This window comes from Schistocerca gregaria, chromosome 11, assembly GCF_023897955.1.
Source record: "Schistocerca gregaria isolate iqSchGreg1 chromosome 11, iqSchGreg1.2, whole genome shotgun sequence".
NCBI lineage: Eukaryota > Metazoa > Arthropoda > Insecta > Orthoptera > Acrididae > Schistocerca > Schistocerca gregaria.
The window spans coordinates 141,067,720-141,084,811 of NC_064930.1; the positions used below are offsets into that span (position 1 = coordinate 141,067,720).

Below are 17,092 nucleotides of genomic sequence, written 5' to 3' on the forward strand. Positions count from 1 at the left end.
TTTTTTCTAAAGGAAAGGATTGGTTGATACGACACATCCTGAGGCAACAAGGAATTGTCAAATTGGTTTTTTTTTGGGGGGGGGGGGGGGGGGGAGGACCTGTGGAAGGAGACCGAGTGGGTGTAGGCAGCAGTAGTTATGCAGAGTTGGAGAGCCTCGGACAGATTAGACTAGGATGGAGAGAGCCATCTGAAGTCTTCAGACTGAACACTGCAAAAACGACAATGACAGGAAATCATGTATCTTAGTGTCACACATTTTGTGACTTGTGACTCCCATTCTATGGAGATTTTGTTGTTTTTCAGGTGTACTACTGGATGCTGCCCCCGCAGTTCCTGGGAGACAAGGTGACCTCGTACGGTGGATACCTGAACTACACGGTGCGCTACGTCCCAGCCCCCGGTGGCCAGAGCTCCAGGAACAATGCCCCAGATGTCGAGCTCATCAGCGTGAGTGCCTCTCTCTCCTAAAGACTTTGAAATGCTCTTGTCACACTGTTTGCAATCTAAGAGGTTTGTTGTCTTAAAATTTAAAAAAAACTGGAAGTAAAAAACAAAGAATTCTTTCAAATTGTCTGATGTCTAATAAAGGGGAGTACTCCTAAAAGAGGTGTGGAAGGGAGAAATGTGAAGTTGTCAGATTGAGAAAAAGGCAGAAGTAAAAGTGGACTAATACCTCAAATTGGACTGTAAAAGTAGAAAAAGGCTATTAACTGGTTTTTGTAACTGATATTTCATTTTTCAGGGAGGGAGGAAGGAAGGGTAGGCCTCTTAAACCTCAAGATAACTGGGACCCCCGCCCTGAATGAGCGCAGAAAATCTCACAAAGTCACACTGCAGGCTGTCGGGTGCATCAAACATCCTTGTGGAACTAGCACTCATACAAGGAAAGCATAATGTGCAGAAATGGTTAGCTAAAGCCCAAGGGAGTGGAGTATAAGCTGTTCCAAAACTTCCTGATTGGTTAAAACTGGGCTGAAATGTGAATTCAGAATCTGTTAAGAGATCTAATCCTGTAAGGTACAGATGAGAACTTCTGTGAAGTTTTCAAGGTAGGAGAATAGGTACTGGCAGAAGCGGAGCTGTGAGGGCAGGTCTTGAGTTGTGCTCGGATAACTCACTCGTCAGACCACTGTGTCGCAAAAGGCGAGGTACCCAGGTTTAAGCCCTGGTCTGGCACACAGTTTTATTTTCCCAGAGATTTTGAAACAGTGCACACTCTGAAAACTGATAGAAAAAGAAAAGAGGGGGAAACAGAAGAGAAACTGTTTAAAGATCTTTGGGGGGGGGGGGGGGGGGGGAGGTTAGGAAAAAAGTGGCCGTATCTGGAGTTTATGAAAACTAGTGTCATGTGGGAAGATCGAGTGGCCACTGTGGTGTAGCAGTTGCAGACACTCAGGTCCTCTACAGAGAATGTTCGGCAACAGGCACAGTTCTCGTACATCCAGAAACACCGTACAGTGGCACGCTACACAGAGTTTCTCTCTTTGCAGTCGAACGACATCAAGCTGATGTACTTCGGGCGCGACCAGATCGAGGCGGACCGGCCGCAGACCGTTTCGGTGCCGCTGCTGGAGCAGTACTGGCAGCGCAACGACGGGCAGCAGACGCACCGCGACCACATCATGATGGCGCTCGCCGACGTCCAGGCCATCCTCGTCAAGGCCACCTACACCACCAACACTCGCGAGGCTGCGTGAGTGCCGCTTCTTTTCCATTATATCTCAGAGATCTCGTGGCTCTCAGCAGCGACTTGTGTACATCCAAAACTTGAGTGTCTTTTGAGTTTGAGAGCGAGTCTAAATTAAAAGTTTTTCATTGTCAATGTTTGTAGACAACATTAGAAAATGTGGAGAAGCAATACAGAGTGAATATATCAGGGATACTGTGCATGCAGAGTGCAAAGAGGCCATCACTGATTCCAGTGTTTCAGTTCCTACCATGTTGACATTATTCAGTATCATCATCATTGGCTCATCAGCTCTTCGTGATCCTCGGCCTTCTTTAAATTATTCTATTCATTCCTATCTAGTGCCAAACTCCTTCAATCCTGTATTCCAGTTTTTCTTATTTCTTGCCTGAACCCTTCCTTCCACCTTAGCTTTGGTCTTCCAACTCTCTTAGTTTCCTCAGGCACTACATTATGTGTTGCCCATTCAAGCCTCTTAATTCTGCTATCACAGACATTGTCTTCTTCATTATATAGAGTATACAAAGTTAAATGATAACTGTTTATAATCTCAGTATGTGTCCTGCCCCTTCCAGTCTTAATATATGTCCTGCCCATTCCCGTCTTCTAATGAACAGACATTGTCTTGTTTATTATATAGATTGTACAGGGTGTAAATGATCACTGTTTACAATGTACCACAACGGTGTGGTATAGTAGAGACGAGCTATGTGATATAGGACACTTGGGATTCGCCAAGTGTGGAAACAACCTCAAATTGGCCTACAAAATTCACATAAACTACAGTGTATACATGCCTTGTTACTTTTTTTATGTCCTCTTTCTTACACCATGGACTTAGGTGGCTGTTTTGTTAACACTGTTGATTTAAACTTTCCTGTAAGGGTAATCAAAGAAAAAAGACTTTTGTAAATGTTATATAAAAATTGATTATATTTACAATTTGTTCTAAACATTAATCCTTACAAGCACAATAGTTTTGTAGTAAGGAGGCCAGACAAACAAAATGATTTTAGTTGTTAATTTTATGCTGTTAAAATTCACAACATTTGGAGGTAAAATTTACACAAGTGGAAGAACAAAGGGAAGGTCGATTTTAGTAAGAAAAGGAATGAACTACTGTGGCGTGGTGCACATGCAGTGAAGCTTAGGTGTCTTTTTGTAGACCAATTTGAACCTTTTTCAGACTTGATTGACCATTACATGTCCCGTATGAATTAGTTTGTCTGAAATTCACCTACCTCTGTGGTACACCTTAAACAATTATTGTCTATACCCAGAATAATTCACAGTTGAATTTCCTCCTCCTGAAACCATATTCTTTCACTAGTCCAAGAATTCGCCTCAAGATCTTTCTTTAAAATATGCCAAGTTGCTTTTAATCCAATTTAATTAATGTCCACATTTCAGTGCTGTATGTTAGCACCAGTCTCAGTAATATCTTATGCATCATAACTTCAGTTTTCCTGACAGTGGCTTAGATTTTGGATATTTTCTGAGGCCACAGTACAACTTGTTGGCAGTCAATATTTGTTTCTGGATTCCAGAGCTGGCATTGTTCTTACAGTTTAGATAAGTGAAACTACATACGTCAGATTTACGTGAACCAGTTTCTATTTCATCATTAGGATACTCTTCCTTAGTTACATGGCTTCCTTAGTAACAGTCATTTATCTGTTGATTTATCTTAGTAGCAGCTCTTTCAAGATTTATAGGCTTCTTTCATTGTTCTTCGTGGTTTTTTTTTTTTTTTTTCAATTATAACAGTATCGTATGCATTTGTTAACAACAAAACTGATTGGTTATCCTTCTTGTATCGATGCCTAAACCTCTTATAACCTTTCCGAAGGTTATATTAAGCAGAAGGCAGGACAGTGAATCTCTCTGCCATTCTCTTACTCGTACTTACATTATTGTGTGCAGCACAAAATAACACATTCTCTATCTTAACTTCACTTTTACTAATGCAATCAATTTCTCAGGAATCTCCAACTCCCTTCTGTCAGTACTGTCTTAGGCTGATCTGCAGTCTATAAAGAGGTGATATACGTCAATCCCAAACTCTTTACATTTTTCAAGTATTTTTCCATACCGTGAAGATCCGTTCAACAGTAGACCTTCTTCGACGAAACTGACATCAGTAGGCACTGACGGCATTTTCAGTGTAGGCTGCAAGTCTGCTCGAGAGGATGTCTGAGAATATTTTATATGCAGTAGATAATAGGCAAATTCCCCTGTTCCTTGCCCAATTTAAATATATTTTCTTTATAGAGGTGGTGAACTCTTTAGTGCCTGTCGTACAGTACAGAAGGGAAGTTGATAAGTTCTCTGCAGACGTTCTGTAAACAATTTTGGAAGTTCCTTTTAGTATTTCTGTCGAGAAGAATTCAGCTGGTTATACACTGTCGTCTTTTTCTCACCCGGCAGACTGATCCAGGTGACAATGGATATAGCCGAGGAGCGCAACACCGGTCAACAGCGCGCTTTCCCGGTGGAGGAGTGCGCGTGCCCCGTGGGATACCGCGGCCTGTCCTGCGAAGACTGTGACGCGGGCTACACGCGCTCCTTCGAAGGTCTCTACCTTGGACTTTGCGAGCCCTGCAACTGCAACGGACACTCCGACGAGTGCCATCCGGAGGAAGGAACCTGCTATGTGAGTGCACTCACAGATATATCTGATTACAAATAAAAGCTTCCTATTATCTGCCATCTCCAAGAAAGTTGTTTAGGCAGGATACATGTTTGAATTCTCTCTCTCTCTCTCTCTCTCTCTCTCTCTCTCTCTCTCTCTCTCTCTCTCTCTCTCTCTCTTCCTCTTCTTCTTCTTCTTCTTCTTCTTCCCCCCCCCCCCCCCCCCCCCCCGCCCCTCTTTCTCTCTCTCTCTCTCTCTCTCTCAAGATTAGTAGCATGTTTGAAATAATGTTTGTGTAACAATCCTGCCTTTTCCATTGCATGTGCTGTTGGGTCTTCACCCACAACCCTGGGCTTCATTCTCTATACTTGTGATTTCTGGAGAGAAGTGTCTCAACATTTAACCCTTACCTACCCCGCACCCCATCCCCTCCCACTCCCTATTTTCTAAGTGATAAAATTTTCTGATACTTAAGAAGTGTGATCACAAATGATGGCAAGATAGTAGAGGAAATTAGGGAAGGAGTACAAGAACAGATGGCTTCTAATTGAGTGGAAGCTGTATTCTGTGGAACAGACACAACCAAAATGAATGTAAGAAAGTTATCTGTCCATCTTATTATAAACCCATTCTACCATATGTAGCATTCTAGCATATGTAGCAGGTACATGGACTGCAACAAAAAGGGAAGAGAATAGAATGTAAGCAGCAGAGATGAAACTTTTTAGGAGATATTGGGCACAAGATGAGAGGATAGAATGGGGGTACAAGCAGATCAGAAAAAGGACGGCAATCTCAAAACTTAAGAACAAGATAGGAACAACAAAGCTTAACAAACATATGATGAGACTGGGAGAGTAGAGAATTAAAAAATATATGTATTTTAGAAAGGTTAATTGAAGCTAGAACACAGCGAATTCCTAGAAAAAGACAGATACAGTGCAGGAGTCCATAGAGAAGAGGACAGTAAAACTGTCTTCAGGCATAATTGTGGCAATAAGGGTCAACCAGAACATTGAAGTACATATAGTGATGCAAACATCAACCAAAATCAGTGATGCTCCTTCTTCTGCCTTTCACAGATTAGGCCTATCAATCTGTTTTGTCCTCAGTTCCATCTTTTAACTAGCTGTCCTACGTCCTTCTTTCCTTTAGGTTTGACTGTAAGGCTGTCTTTAAAATCCTTGTTCGTTCCAGATGTTTCTTCTAGTTTTGTTTCGTCTTCTAATTTTTCACTTATTGCAAAGGCATTCAGTTTTTGTCTTATGTTTTAATTAGGAATCCTGTCCAATTTAATGCAACCTTCAACAGCTCGTAAAAATTTTATTTCATATACCTGACATGATTACAATAGTTTCTCTTCATAACCTAGTTTAAGTCATACATTAGAATGGGTACACTCATCACCTTGTAGAATTCCATTTTTATGTCTCTGTGTATTTTTTTAATGTTTTGCTTATAATGTCACGTATACCTAGATATATCTGTTTCCTTCCATTCTTAATGGCATTGTATATACACTCCTGGAAATTGAAATAAGAACACCGTGAATTCATTGTCCCAGGAAGGTGAAACTTTATTGACACATTCCTGGGGTCAGATACATCACATGATCACACTGACAGAACCACAGGCACATAGACACAGGCAACAGAGCATGCACAATGTCGGCACTAGTACAGTGTATATCCACCTTTCGCAGCAATGCAGGCTGCTATTCTCCCATGGAGACGATCGTAGAGATGCTGGATGTAGTCCTGTGGAACGGCTTGCCATGCCATTTCCACCTGGCGCCTCAGTTGGACCAGCGTTCGTGCTGGACATGAGACGACGCTTCATCCAGTCCCAAACATGCTCAATGGGGGACAGATCCGGAGATCTTGCTGGCCAGGGTAGTTGACTTACACCTTGTAGAGCACGTTGGGTGGCACGGGATACATGCGGACGTGCATTGTCCTGTTGGAACAGCAAGTTCCCTTGCCGGTCTAGGAATGGTAGAACGATGGGTTCGATGACGGTTTGGATGTACCGTGTCCCCTCGACAATCACCAGAGGTGTACGGCCAGTGTAGGAGATCGCTCCCCACACCGTGATGCCGGGTGTTGGCCCTGTGTGCCTCGGTCGTATGCAGTCCTGATTGTGGCACTCACCTGCACGGCGCCAAACACGCATACGACCATCATTGGCACCGAGGCAGAAGCGACTCTCATCGCTGAAGACGACACGTCTCCATTCGTCCCTCCATTCACGCCTGTCGCGACACCACTGGAGGCGGGCTGCACGATGTTGGGGCGTGAGCGGAAGACGGCCTAACGGTGTGCGGGACCGTAGCCCAGCTTCATGGAGACGGTTGCGAATGGTCCTCGCCGATACCCCAGGAGCAACAGTGTCCCTAATTTGCCGGGAAGTGGCGGTGCGGTCCCCTACGGTACTGCGTAGGATCCTATGGTCTTGGCGTGCGTCGCTGCGCTCCGGTCCCAGGTCGACGGGCACATGCACCTTCCGCCGACCACTGGCGACAACATCGATGTACTGTGGAGACCTCACGCCCTACATATTGAGCAATTCGGCGGTACGTCCACCCGGCCTCCCGCATGCCAACTATACGCCCTCGCTCAAAGTCCGTCAACTGCACATACGGTTCACGTCCACACTGTCGCGGCATGCTACCAGTGTTAAAGACTGCGATGGAGCTCCGTATGCCACGGCAAACTGGCTGACACTGACGGCGGCGGTGCACAAATGCTGCGCAGCTAGCGCCATTCGACGGCCAACACCGCGGTTCCTGTTGTGTCCGCTGTGCCGTGCGTGTGATCATTGCTTGTACAGCCCTCTCGCAGTGTCCGGAGCAAGTGTGGTGGGTTCTGACACACCGGTGTCAATGTGTTCTTTTTTTCCATTTCCAGGAGTGTATTACTAGTCTTTGTCTCTTACATTGTTTTATTAAAATCTTGTCTGATGTGTAATTTCAGAGTACAAGTATAATGTAAGTTCCACTGTACAGATTATTTATGTAATTTATTATCTGATTTGGTATCCATGTTTTGCCATAATTTCCTACAGCCGTTCTCTGTATCTACCATTCCAAAATCTATGAAAGCCAGGTAGGTTAGTAAAATAAATTCTCTTCTTTTGTGTATTATTTGTCACACATAAGTTACTATAACTGCACAACCTCCCTCTTGTGATGCTGTAAGCATAACATGTATCAACTCTCTCACACACCCAGTATAAAGGTCAAACATGCTGTAACAGAAATTTCACACTCATCTATTGAAAACCTCACAGAACTGCCGAGACCACACCACCGGTCCAAACTGCGAGCAGTGCGAGCCGGGCTACGAGGGTGACGCGACACGCGGAACAGCTGCCGACTGCCGTCCTACCGGAGACAGGCCTCCGACCAGCGACACGTGCTACTGTGACCCGCGGGGCAGCCGCGGACCTGACTGCCCGTGCGTCTGCAAGGTTAGTCTTTGAGTCAGTCCATTGCACACTCATACCATTTGATGCTGTGATATAATTTCATTATGAATTATCAAAGCAAAGTCAATTGTGACACATAGGAACATCTCTTTGACACTTACCGTTGTTGATCTCAAGTGAACTCCATTTTTTCTTATACATAAGGCACAACAAGTTTTCTGATTGCTTTCTGATTTCCTAAGTACCATATAATCCTGAAATTGTGTTGTAGGATTTCTGCATGAAATCCGTATTTCAAATGCTGGGAACTGTTAATTTCATCACCCCATATTATTCTGCCATGAATTGAGAATCTATAAGAGTAAAGACCATAATTGGTTAAAAGGTTTCATGTGGAGCAAGTCCTTTGGCCAATTCCAAAATTATATAAATTGTGCAATAGTAAAATTCATTTAAATGACTGTTTTGAAAAGTAACTTTTATTCAGCAGATACCAAAGGAAAATAAAAAATATTATGTTCCACTCATACAACTGTAATTCAAATGCTTCACCTGATTACTTCTTACTAAAATATAAATCGTAACACTGCATCAAATTCTCCATGTTTTCAGAAATATTACAGATTTGCAAAATCTAATACCCTCAACAAATCAATTTTCAATCATTTTAAATTTTGTAACAATTATATTTATTTTATTTTGCCGAGGTGGAAATTTGGAAATTTGCGATAAGGTCTTACGGGACCAAACTGCTGAGGTCATCGGTCCCTAAGTCTACACACTATTAAATCTAACTTAAATTAACTTACACTATGGACGACACACACACCTATGCTCGAGAGAAGACTCGAACCTCCGACGGGTGTAGCCGCTTATCCTGTGACTAGGAGCCTGAGACCGCACGGCTTGTCAAGATGTCACACATTGTTGTAGAAATAATTGTATAGTTGTTGCCACATTAGTATACATTCAAACAAATTTAATAAGCAAGGAAAAAACTCTTTTAAGTTAATAGTAAAATAAATGAAAATAGTGCTACTCTTCAGACCAATAAATTCTCGCATTATATTCTTGTTTATACTTCATTTTTGTGACCTCACATCCCTTAAACTGATGGGGAGAGAGGTGTCTGTAAACATATTGTAGAGATATACCAAACAGCAGTTAAGAGTGAATTGATTTCTGTGAATGCCATCCAAAGTAGATTGGCAAAAATACAAAAACCTGTCCAATGTCAGTTATTACTGTGAAATTATTTTGTAAGTTGTTTACATAATGAATATTGTGCTTTGAAGACATGTCTTTGCTTATCAGTATGTACATGGCATATAGAAAAACCTGATAGCACAACTCTGTGCTGCAATTGATTGCAGCCAAAATTTGTGACATCATTTGAATGGGACTTTAACTTCAAATTTTAGTCTAACTCAAACACGAGAATTGTCACATTGGTGTCACTTGAAACTGGGCTAGCACAGCTGCGTTAGTGGAACTGATTTCCTATAGTACTTGACATGCTTTGGAGGTTCACATCGAGTCTAATCCAACAGTATTATGCTGGGAGAACTGAGGAAAATGAAGTACCTTGCCTTCATACTATCTGATGCCATGTGACATTATTATCTATGCTATTCATGTTCCATGGGACAAAGCTATTGGAATGAGTCAGTACATGATTTATAGAATGCTGATTAGAAAATTTATATAAAAAATTATTAAACCATGAGGGTAAAGGGAGAAATTATATATATAATAATAAGCTAAAGAGAAAAGTTTTCAATTACTGTGAGGAAATCTTGGATCAAACAGAAGGTGTGCTCAAGAAATCTTTCATCTATGATTTCAATACTTTGGGTTTATCACTTAGTTTTTCCGGTTCTGATGGAACACTGTGAAAAGTAAAATCTGCTGAATACTGCAATCTTTTCTTACAGTGCTTAATGAAATGTTTTCCATCTAGTTTTCACTGGATGAATGTTACATTTTTTTTGAGTGAGTTGATATTGCCATCTACAAATGCCATGATGGAGTACATATGTACAGGGATAGCAATTAGAACTCTTGAGACTCCTGAACAATGGTCTACATGAACTTTGCGAACTGAATCTTCAGGTCAGTCTGCCTGCCCTTACTGGTTCTGAGAATATTCTTGGTGAATGGACAAAGTTGCCCCAAATATAACACCACACAGGATAATAGAATGAAAGGATGCAAATCTTGACAGTTGAGGAACAGCGGAGACCATGAAACTTCCTGACAGATTAAAACTGTATGCTGGACTGAGACTCGAACTCGCCTTGCCTTTAGCAAACAAGTTCTCTGTCAGCTGAGCTTCCAGGAATTACTCACAACCCATCCTCACAGCTTTACTTCCACCAGTACCTCGTCTCCTACCTTCCACACTTAACGGAAGTTTCATTCTGAAGCAGATGTCATTCCAATAGTGAATATAGCAGCATACAGTTTCTGCAACAGATTTTGAATGCGATGCTCCAAAGAAAGCCTTCTGTCTACCCTCATGCCTAAGAATGTAAAACTGTGTTCACTGACTGCCTGACCAAGTTGAGACAGTAAAATTTATCTTTTACAACAGTCCTGTTTCAGAAACTAAGGACCGAGCGAGGTGGTGCAGTGGTTAGCACACTGGACTCGCAGTCCGGTGGACGACGGTTCAATCTCGCATCTGACCATCCTGATTTAGGTTTTCCTTGATTTCCCTAAATTGCTCCAGGCAAATGCAATGATGCTTCCTTTAAAAGAGCACACCCAACTTCCTTCCCCGTCCTTCCCTAATCTGATGAGAACGATGACTTTGCTGTCTAATTCCCTCTCTCAAAACAACACAACCCAGAAACTATGCATTTTGTTTTGTTACAGTTAAATGATAGTTGTTCTTTAAATGTCACATACTGATATTATTGACTACCCCATTAGCTACATAGATTATATTACATTCCATGTCTTTCAAGTAACATATATGTTAGCGACAGGAAGAATAATCTTTGAGTTGTTTGTTATGTTTAGCAGCAGTTCATTGGTATACAGAGTGGTTATAATTAAACTTTCACTATTTGAGCCAATGTAGACAGAAAATTATTTGGTGTATGGGTACCCAACTTCATATCCATAATGTTCAGACTTTGTGCTGCAGGATTTGTGTTGTTAATAGGGCTAGCGTTGTGACGTGCCGGTAGGTCCCGGTACTGATTCAGCAATGTAGGGTTGAAACGAAAGGATCAGTGTGTGTTACAGTTGCAGACATTCAAATTTGGTCTGGGCAAAGTGAGAAGGGCTTTACTTGTAAAGTAAGTTTTGTATCAAAACAACAGCAATAGTGTTGCTGCTCTTCACGAGTATCGGCGCATTAAAGGAATACGGGGATGTTCTCTTTCTGCTCCGGGGTTGAAAAACGTGATTTGGAAGTTAAAATTAACTGGCAATTTGGGAATTGTGTGTATGAGAAGCTGACAGCCAATTGCACCTTAAATTGTTGAAGAAGTTACTGTTGCACGGCTGATAATGCTGACGCAGTGTCCTACCATCAAGCAGTGTACGAGCTGTGTCGTGACAGCTGAACGTTCCATAATCCACTGTTCGAAATATTCTTCAAACAATAGTGAAATGATATCTCTAGTGCTGTTACATGCTGCTTATTGTCACATTGAGCAACATTTGAACCTGAAATGTAAACACATATGCAATTACCTCATGTTACTCTCCTGTGCAGAAATTCAGCTGCATTTGTGTCACTGGTTTATTCATTATTTCTTTTTCACATGTTCTTACAAAAGTTTCCACGTACGAGGGTTGCCTAGAAAGTAACGCATCACATTTTTTTCTGCATCAATTCTTTACTGAACATAATGAGAATTACACACACGATAGAATGGTGTTTTATCTACACACCCTATTTTTCCACGTAATCTCCATCCCATTCTATGGCATTTCTCGTGCACAAAATAAGGGCGTGTATGCCCTGTCAGTACCAATCCTTGTCCGGTGGTGGAGCCAGTGTTTCACTATATCAATCACCTCATCATTGACAGATACAGTGCCAACTGCCCAGTCGTAATGCATCTGTCCTCATGAATGATAGCACCAGCTCGCTGCAACATGTCAGGTGTGGCAGCCGTGGATGTGTTCCACGATGGCTGCAAATCGAGAAATTGTGATGCTCCGCTGTATACTGCCTTCTGATGACCTCACCCTCCGTGTCCAGCGACTAACCGTACTTCTGTCAATAGCAAATGTGCCGTAGACTTTGTACAAGCATTTGTGAATATTCTCCACAGTTTCCTTCTCTGCAGTAAGAAATTCAATGATGGCACGTTGCTTGTAATGTATATCACCTACAGATACCATTTTGAAACTGTCCTTCAGCTACGTTATCTGTTGGAAGTGACTTGGCACGCTCACTCAGGAGACTACATACCTAATGTTGCGCATTCGTAGCATTGTTTTTGGCTGAGAGAGGAAAAAATTTTAAAAAAAATGCAGTGAATTATTTTCTGGGTAACCCTCGTAGGTCAATTACTCTACAATCACTGGTCTTTTGTGGGAGATCCTCTTAAGTAGCAAAAGTTTCATTATAACCACGTTGTATATCACAAAAAGCAAACGGACCCGCAACAGAACCCCTTGGTGGCACCCCCATTTTGTATGGCCACAGTAACATTCAAACCTCTTTCCTGTTTGTTGACATTCGAGGAAACCCTTCTGCTTCGTACTTTTCTGATGTGAATTGGAGTATTGTTGAGCTTTTTTCCTAATCACATTTTTTTCACATATGCAGAAGTATTGCATGGTCCATACAGTCAGATGCCTTTGTGCATTTGATAAATCAAAGAAAATACCTACCTTCCTCAGCTTATCATGTAGCCCTGCCAGTGCCTCACAAAAAAAGGAATGAACTGAATTCTTGTGGGTATTACTTTCGTGAAAGCAAACTGCAAGTCTGATTGCAAATTTGTGTACTGAGATGTGCTACTATTCTCCTATACATTATTTTCCCCCAAGTTTTTGAAAACTGTGGTTAGCTTATATATTTCAACGATAATTTCTTGTAATCATTACTGGTTGTAGTAAATTTGGTTCCCAAGTCGAGTAACGTGTAAAAATAAAAGTGACAACACTGTTTTGTTTTTGGGAACTGTTGTTCCTTCATCAGAGAGGAGAGAGTGGAAGATTGGAGAAGGTAGTGAGGATAAGGGTAGGCAAAGATGAAGCGAGAGTTGTCACTCAGAGGAGTTTTATCAGACTTTAATCCTTATTTTTTTGCACCTGTGCAGACAAACGTGGAGGGCGAACAGTGCAACCTCTGCCGGCGGGGCACGTTCTCCCTGTCCGAGGACCACGTCGAGGGGTGCCTGGAATGCTTCTGCAACGGTGTGTCCGAGACCTGCCAGGCGTCCAACCTGTACCGCCAACAGATCCCGATGCAGGTGTTCGACGAGAACCACGGCTTCACGCTCGCTGACAAGTAAGGCCCTCTCTGGATGTTCCTTCTACTGGGCTTCTGCTCCTTTCACATATGAGGGGACCTTACAGAGTAGCCTCTTTTATTTTCTTTGTACCTATAAGATTTGGAGGTCAGTTCCTGGGCATCTATCCTAAAGCAGTACGACACAAAAAACCGACTTGAAAAATTGCCTATGAAATGTTTCCATATTTTGGAGTGCTGTTAAGTAAAAATCTTTTCAAACACTTTTCTAGAGGCACTGTTAGCTGAGTGTATAGCGCATGAATCTTGCAACTGTAAAGCTGGTGGTTTGAGTCTCGAAGTAACACCCCTTTTTTTTCTTCAGATGGAAATGTTAATTAACAAATGTGAAACACCACGATTTATTAGACGAAAATATTTCTATTTTTAATTACTAATTGCATAAAAATAAATTAAAATTTGATACAGAAATGTGAAACGCCCTAATGTTAAATGAAAAACTTTTGTATATCAATAGTGCTGTTCTACTTCTTTTTTGTCTTCTTCCTAGTGGATTCCCGTTGGAACAGAGTCCGCTGTTTTGGTTGCAGTGTGCCATTTTGTACAGTCTAATGCTTTGTGTGAATTCAGGTTTTCTGATCTTAGATTTATGTTTATAATGTCAAGCCACCATAATTTAGACCTTCCACAGTCCCCGGTCCACTGACAGTGAGATGAAAGGCTGAACTGATTACTGGACTGAGTGATACCTGCACGGTATGTCCAAAATGATAGTTTCACTTTTGCATCTTCTCATTAATTGGAGCCACTCCAACTAATTGTCAAATCGCATTGTCGATATGGTCGAACAGAGAAATATCTCATGATCTTCTCAGTGTCTGCATTTTCACAACATACAGTGGGTGTTCAGCACTTCTAGGTGCAGGCCAGTACTCAGTAAAGCAACTGACCTCACCATTGTGCAGTACAGCTCTGATTTAATGCCAGTAGGCACCTTCTTATCGCAGAGAGCACTAGTGACATCTCTGAATCACTTCCGTGTTGCTTCAATTCTTGCTCGCACATCCTCATTCGCATAACTATCAGTCTCTAGCCGAACACCGAAGTACTGGAATTTATCCACTTTGTTTTAAATTTGACTCCATCTGGAACCTGGAACTGCTATGCGACTGTAGCAATTTCATTTTCTGAGAGGAGGTGCAGCAGCAAGTTGCAGCTTATGTTTATTGTTGCAGATCTAGATTTCAGTCACCACGTCACCATCTCCGATGCAGCAGATAAAGTTCACACATTTCATCTGTTATTTGGCGTAGTCCCTCTCGGAAAATACAGAGTGATTCAAAAAGAATACCACAACTTTAAAAATGTATATTTAATGAAAGAAACATAATATAACCTTCTGTTATATATCATTACAAAGAGTATTTAAAAAGGTTTTTTTTTTCACTCAAAAACAAGTTCAGAGATGTTCAATATGGCCCCCTCCAGACAACTCTAGCAATATCAACCCGATACTCCAACTCGTTCCACACTCTCTGTAGCATATCAGGCGTAACAGTTTGGATAGCTGCTGTTATTTCTCATTTCAAATCATCAATGGTTGCTGGGAGAGGTGGACGAAACACCATATCCTTAACATGCCCCCATAAGAAAAAATCGCAGGGGGTTAGATCAGGGCTTCTTGGAGGCCAGTGATGAAGTGCTCTGTCACGGGCTGCCTGGCGGCCGATCCATCGCCTCGGGTAGTTGACGGAAGTTCCATGCGGCTTTCTTTTAATCTTCTCAGCTGCAGACAGTGCTTGAACCAATTTCAGACGATAAGGTTTCATAACTAACCTTTCTCGTAGGACTCTCCATACAGTTGATTGTGGAATTTGCAGCTCTCTGCGAGTCGATTTTCCTGGGCTGCGAACAAATGCTTGCTGGATGCGTGCTACATTTTCATCACTCGTTCTCGGCCGTCCAGAACTTTTCCCTTTGCACAAACACCCATTCTCTGTAAACTGTTTATATCAACATTTAATACACCACCTATCAGGAGGTTTAACACCATACTTCATTCGAAATGCACGCTGAACAACTGTTGCCGATTCACTTCTGCCGTACTCAATAACACAAAAAGCTTTCTGTTGCGCGGTCGCCATCTTAGCATCAACTGACACTGATGCCTAGTCAACAGCACCTCAAACGAACAAATGTACAACTAAATGAAACTTTATAGCTCCCTTAATTCGCCGACAGATAGTGCTTAGCTCTGCCTTTTGTCATTGCAGAGTTTTAAATTCCTAAAGTTGTGGTATTCATTTTGAATCACCCTGTACACTTTGAGAGTTCAAATTTGAACTATGGTAAACAATGGTTGAAATGTGGTAACTTTATCTGCTACACTGAAGAAGACCACTCAGTGATGATAAGCTAGATCTGATGCGATAAACACAAGGTTACGACCGATTGCCATCCCTTGTTTTACAAACTGCATCCACCTTCATGAGAGGAGCCCCATTAATTTGTATAGTTGCAGCAGTTGGAGTTGTTGAATTTCTGTAAGTAGAAATATAATTTATTTTTGAGAATTAGGGATTAATGACTGTGCACTGACTTTCAGAGTCTGTAAGTATGAACAAAATTGAAGAGTGCAGGCCTGTGCAGTCTCCCAATGAGGAGAACTGTTTGCCCACATCAAACTATTGTCTGTAACATTCCATACCTTCTAAATCAGCAAAATATAATGTTGAAAGAGAGTAATGTAAATTGCCAGATCAAAACCGTGGAGCTTTCACTACTACTTGCACTGTGTGTATTTCCATTGATACGGCTCAGAGTCCTGTTAGTTTAAATAATATGGGCAACATGTTACATTACACCTCACCATTTTTCTTGTGTTTATAGTCTGTGCACAATTGTCTCCTGAAACTGCAGACGTACTTATCAATAATACAATGATATCAAGTATACCCAGTGAAACTGGGAAGGAAGGAACAGCATACTGAAGTAAAATGCTTGGCGATTGCAGATGATTTTGCTCTGCTCTTTGAAACTGTGGCAGTTACAAAAGTACAGGTCATCCTTGTGTGACAATAGCCTCCAGTGCAGGTTTATCAATCAGTGCAGAGAAAACCAAATTCACCACTGACATAAAAAATGACAAATTTTTTTACAAGGAAATGCTAATGCCATAGCCTTCAACTCTGCAAGTAGTAGGTGTGTGTGTGTGTGTGTGTGTGTGTGTGTGTGTGTGTGTGTGTGTGTGTGTGTGAACACTTTTTGAACATGTATGGGATGTATGGGCGTTGATGAGGAGACTGTTTTTGCATGAACAGTGACCATATAGAACAGTTGTAATCTGTTTGTCCTCAAGTGTGCATCTGTCTGTTACAAGATTTTCATGTACTCATTCACAATATGTTATATTGGGGAAACCATTTGTTTCTGCATCTATGATAATTAGGATTATTTTCATGTTTCATTGTTCTCTGTCCCCCACCCCCTCTCTTTTCATTTGTACCTGTAATAATCAAACACCTCCTATATCGAGACCTGAAGTGTGCTGCCCAGCAAACCCATAGCTGCTACTTGTTAAATTGCTATTTCAATGTTTATGGCCATATCACAGTCATTTCTTCAAAGCTGTAAATTTTTGCTACCAAACAAGCTTTTTGGAATGTGTAATTTTAGTAGTTTGTTACAGTCTCTGTTATGCTGTACGAGAAGTGAGCTGGGTATATAAGAAATTCTGTTTCTTTTTTTCGCAGCAACAGACAGACAATAATCAGAGACGGATTCACAGTGAATATGGCCCGCAACGAGATCGAACACCGTGTGAGTGGAGCCGAGCAGCGACTGTTTTGGTCTCTGCCCCCTTCGTTCACTGGTAACAAGGTAGGTGCCCGGCTGCTGTTCCACTG

At 41.7% G+C, this 17,092-nt stretch overlaps 1 protein-coding gene across 49 annotated transcripts in view; it reads left to right on the forward strand.

Moving 5' to 3' along the window:
- LOC126295245 (basement membrane-specific heparan sulfate proteoglycan core protein) overlaps positions 1-17,092 on the forward strand; it is a 1,297,357-nt gene that overhangs the window by 1,154,732 nt on the left and 125,533 nt on the right. For all 49 annotated transcript variants that reach the window (XM_049987617.1, XM_049987624.1, XM_049987622.1 and 46 more), the window contains 6 exons: positions 306-449; positions 1,493-1,695; positions 4,117-4,342; positions 7,610-7,789; positions 13,036-13,226; positions 16,940-17,066. In XM_049987617.1, coding sequence (XP_049843574.1) covers positions 306-449; positions 1,493-1,695; positions 4,117-4,342; positions 7,610-7,789; positions 13,036-13,226; positions 16,940-17,066 — 1,071 coding nt within the window. The remainder of the gene's footprint in view (positions 1-305; positions 450-1,492; positions 1,696-4,116; positions 4,343-7,609; positions 7,790-13,035; positions 13,227-16,939; positions 17,067-17,092) is intronic.